Genomic DNA, 4932 nt, shown 5'->3' with positions numbered 1-4932 from the left:
CTTCTAAACCAAAGGTTTCTCACAAAGAGCCTTCTTTCTGCACGTCAGCCGGAGACATCATGTGACGTTCTTAATTCACGTGGACATTTGGAGAGCAAAGAACCAGGAAAGCACACAGAGTGCATCTGGTGAGGCAAAACGGCCCCAGAAAAGAGCAAACAACACGTACAAACAACCTCAGCTGTCAGAGAGACAAACATACTGAAGCTGCTGAAGTATCATCTTCAATCCCCCCCCCCCCACACACACACACGCACAAAGACAAACAGACAGACGCACACACACACACATCCATCAATCAAACCTTTGTTTATTCAGGCAAAAAAAGACGTTGAGTGACATTCATTTTTTGCAGTGTACCCTGATAACCGTGCTCGTTAAAATACAACCTAACGTCATAACACACATCAAAACATCCACACACACCCAAATACTCCTAGACAGCCATTGAATACTGTATATCCTACTTGTACGTTACCTTAAGCCAACGCTGTGAATGAGACATGAACCATGCAGGGCGGATTAACTTCTGAATAAGAATGAGTTTCACTGAATCTCATTAATGCATTCAGAAACATTTTTCACTCCTGACAGTCCTGGGTGTGAAAATCATAATCCCCAACATCATCATCATCATCATCATCGTCTCCCTCCCTATAATGTGTGAGTCACACAAGTCTACACATAACGCTGGTGTGTGGTCCCATAGGTATCATCCTGGTGACGTTTGGCTGCGTCACAGAGCACAATACACGCACAATACACACCCACACCCAATACACACGTCTAGTGCCGGCTCAACAGGCCCGGTGGTTTAATTTGCACAGGAGGGCTGCGTCGTGTGCTAATGAAAGAGGAGCGAGCGGCGCGATGCGGGTGCGATTAGTCGTACGAGCGGGAGATTCACACCAGAGGGGGGTTGAGGTGTGGAAAAGCACACTCTCACATTCCACGTTGCTTCTTTCATCAGCATTTGCTGCTGATCTATCTATCTTCCATTTATTCGTTGTCTTTTCTCGCTTTGGGTCCCCTACTTTTCAGCTTAATTTTCTTTCTCTCTCTTTCTGTCTCTCTCCCCTCAAACTTTTTTCCGCCTCTCCCCCCTCTCTCTCTATCACCCTCTCTCTTTCTCTCCCTCTCTCTCTATCCCTCTCTCTTTCTCTCCCTCGCTCCCTCTCTATCTCTCTCTCTCTCTTTCCCTCTCTCTTTATCCATATCTCTCGCCCTCTCCCCCTCTCTCTCCCTCCCTCCCTCCCTCTCCCTGCGTCCCCCTCCCTCAGTGAATTGTGTGTTGTGTAGACGTGGCTTCTGAGCCCCTAGGGAAGCGGAGGAGGAGAGGATGTGTCTCAGGGGGGTTCAGTCTGTGCACCCAGCCCCCCCCCCCCCCCACACACACACACACACACACACAGTCTCTCTCCCCCACACACACACACACACACACACACACACACACACACACACACACACACACACACTCATACCCACAGTGCAGCCAGTACCCAGTGCTCCGGGGGCTCTGAGCCTGTTTAAGACATGAGTTCAGTCATCCGCAAATCACTCGACCCCTCTGAGTCCACAGTGACATGTGCAGCACTACATCAGCTACACTCTGCACAGAAACGGCAACACAACCAAAACAAACCTGCCTGCTTCAGAAGTGCATCCTGCAGAACAAATTATGGTGCAAAAAACAGACAGGAGACAGACTGTTGCAGGTACTAATGAATTGTGTACTAATGAGTGTAATATGGGAAATAAAATGCGCTTTATTATAAGAAGCAACGCCGTCGCAGAAGAAAGTACAGGACAGTAGGCCTCGTACAAATTCATTTTCTTGTTAACGAGCAAAAATAGAAAATGTATTGGCCTTTTCACAATAACATTAGTAGAAATGTAAATGTCAACATTTGACATTATTATGCTACAATCAAAGAGAGAACATAGTAGGCCGACCTTTGAAACTAAAGGCTACATCAATTAACCAAATAGTTAGAACAACGACCAGTTGTCCTGTATTTTAGTCTAGTAGTATTCTCAATGGCAGCCGGCCAGCCAGGGAGCTTTGTACTGGGGTCGGATTTGGTGTGTGTTCATTACGGACACGAGAGAAGCGTGCAGCTACAGCGGCACACACAAAAGTGGTTAATGATGCGTGGCTGAGTTGACATGGGTTTAGAAAGAACACGAGGGAGGAGGATGATAGACCTACTACACAAACACGCGCAACAACCGACACACACGCTCGCGCACACGCATGCACTCGCGCGCGCACACACACACACACACACACACACACACACACACACACACACACACACACACACACACACACACACACACACACACACACACACACACACACACACACACACACACACACACACACACACACGGAGAGGGAGCCGCTATCGTGTTTCTAGGGTCTGTTTTAGAAATGTTTGTAATTACTTGCGGGGCCCATTTTTAGCCAACTGTGTGTCTTTTGGTTCAATTATTTATTTTCGAACCAAGAATGATTTCTGGGGCAGAGGAATCGTCTCAACCTAATGAAGGCCAAGGCCACACAGCCTAGTCCACTCTATGACTGAGCATGCAGAGCAGCATTATAATGAAGAAGCCTGTATGGGCAATGAGCAGGAAGAGTTGCAGCTACAGAAAAAACAAATGCTACAGTAGATGTTGAAATCCCTTCAGTGTTGTCGTTGTTCACTTGAAGTTGTTGGCCTACATTCCTTGGACATATATAGAGCAAACAGTGGGTGGGAGACATAAAAATGCAAATTGATAGGCAAATTCAAGTTGTACTATTTACTTAATTTGCCTCAGTGATCTTAAATGCTGTTACGCCAAAGGCAACGTGTCTACAGTGGACCTACAAGCTCCTCTCCTCTGCTTAATAATGCCGTGCTTGATGAATGGGCCAGCGTGCCCGCCCCTATCCTCGGGAGCGCGCATCCTTTTCCAGAGACCCGAGGACCGAAGTATCGTGCCGCGCAGAGGAGACACTTCTTTTCGGGAGACGGAGGCGATGGAACTACGCGGAACAACCGTGCCCTGATTTCGTTCACACAATATATTGTGCTCGGGTATTTAGTGGTCTGCGAAGGAAGCATGCAGAGTCCGTAGTCCGCTATCTAGACGTATCTGTGTAGAACAGGGGGGCTCAGAAGTCAGGACACTCCTCCCGAGTTAACGCCGTTTATGCCGGGGCAGCGAGTTTAATCTCTGCGGGAAGCGAGACAGTCCCAACAACTTTGTGCAAGATGCAGGGAGTCTCGGCTACTGGTAAGCAAAACGTTTCGATTATAACCTTTAACTTTGCTGTTTGCAACTCATGGGAATTCCTTTCAGTTTGTTTATGTAAAAAAAAAAACGGGACTTTTGCGCACAGGATGTAAATGCATTTGCCATCTGCCAGTGGGCAGTTAAGGCCTTTAGAAGCATTCATAGTATAGCCTACTGTATATATTTTTTGCTGTTGCTTGAAATGCTATCGTACCACACAGAAAGAGCAGACAATAACCAAGCTGACACGACAAGAAAAGTAGCATTGCAATGCCAAATCTCAAAAGTAGCACCTCTGACGTCACCAACGCCTTCATATAAATCTGAGGCGTATTTCCTTGGTGTTGATATGCTCCATAAATCAGTGTGCCGAGATCAAATTATTTTTTAACAGCTGCTTTGATGAGATATGTCTGTCATCAAAAAACCAGGATGCATATTTAGTGATGGAAACTGCTGTGTGTGTGTGTGTGTGTGTGTGTGTGTGTGTGTGTGTGTGTGTGTGTGTGTGTGTGTGTGTGTGTGTGTGTGTGTGTGTGTGTGTGTGGCGTGCATGTGTGTGGCGTGCGTGTGTGTGGGAAGGTACGTTTGTGAATGTGTTTGTGAATGTATGTGTGTGTGTGTGTGTGTGGGGGAAGGTTTGTGAATGTGTGTGTGTGTGTGTGTGTGTGTGTGTGTGTGTGTGTGTGTGTGTGTGTGTGTGTGTGTGTGTGTGTGTGTGTGTGTGTGTGTGTGTGTGTGTGAGAGAGTACTGTGTGAGTGTTTACGCATTTGTGTGTGTGTGCAAGTATGTGTGTGTCTTTGTGTGTGGATAAATATGTTTGTGTCTGTGTGGTTATGAATGAGGAAGTTTGTGTTGATGTGTGGATAAGTTAGTGTTGTATGTTTGTGTGTGTGTGATTTTGTCAAATTGTGTGCGTGTGTGTACAACTTTTCGTCTGTATATGTGTGTGTGTGTGTGTGTGTGTGTGTGTGTCTGTTATAATGGTTACCCAGGTCCATCATGTGTGGAACATGATATGAGGGGGAGGGATGAAGGAGTGTGATACAGTCAGAGGACGACTGCTGAGCATGAAATGTGATTAGAAATCAGTAGACTGTGTCTCTGTCTCCTGTTTTTGTTCTTAGCTCAGAGTGTGCGTGCGTGCACGTGGGTGTGTGTGTGTGTGTGATCGGATCAATTCATTCTCTGTCGGGCCTCTCTGTGCTGTGAGGGGGGGAGACATTTTGTTACCGTTACAGTGGTTTGCTCGCTCTCCTCTTTCGTTATTCCACACATTCCTTCCGGAGCGTTTTCTTAGAGGACACGACCCTCTTTCCGGCGTGCGACCCGGCCAGTGGTTGGGTGGCGGGACCATAGAGCAGCGTAAGCACGCGGCAGACAGTCACGTCCCTGACGTGGACAATAGGAACCGATTTACTGCTGACACAGAGACAAAGGAGAGGGGGGGGGAAGGGGAGAGAGGGAGATATAAATATATTTGGGGGTGAAGTGCTGAAGGGATGATATTTGATGTTGAGGTGAGCAGCGAGCGGGCGGGCGAGAGAGAGAGAGAATGTTTGTTGGAGGGCTCAAGGGACGAATCGATCTGCCATCCTGCAGAATGATTTTCTTTTTCCGGCACTCTGGCAGTCACCCGTTTT

General features: G+C 47.3%; 1 protein-coding gene across 1 annotated transcript in view; it reads left to right on the top strand.

Moving 5' to 3' along the window:
• Positions 1 to 2979: 2979 nt before the first annotated feature.
• Positions 2980 to 4932, top strand: part of fgd (faciogenital dysplasia) — a 49936-nt gene continuing 47983 nt past the window's right edge. The window contains exon 1 of the mRNA XM_056593022.1: positions 2980 to 3288. Coding sequence (XP_056448997.1) covers positions 3267 to 3288 — 22 coding nt within the window. The 5' untranslated portion in view covers positions 2980 to 3266. The remainder of the gene's footprint in view (positions 3289 to 4932) is intronic.

The sequence above is a fragment of the Gadus chalcogrammus genome, chromosome 1 (genome assembly GCF_026213295.1).
Source record: "Gadus chalcogrammus isolate NIFS_2021 chromosome 1, NIFS_Gcha_1.0, whole genome shotgun sequence".
Lineage (NCBI taxonomy): Eukaryota > Metazoa > Chordata > Actinopteri > Gadiformes > Gadidae > Gadus > Gadus chalcogrammus.
The sequence above is the reverse complement of the archived record's forward strand: the minus strand, read 5'-3'. Positions and strand labels throughout refer to the sequence as shown.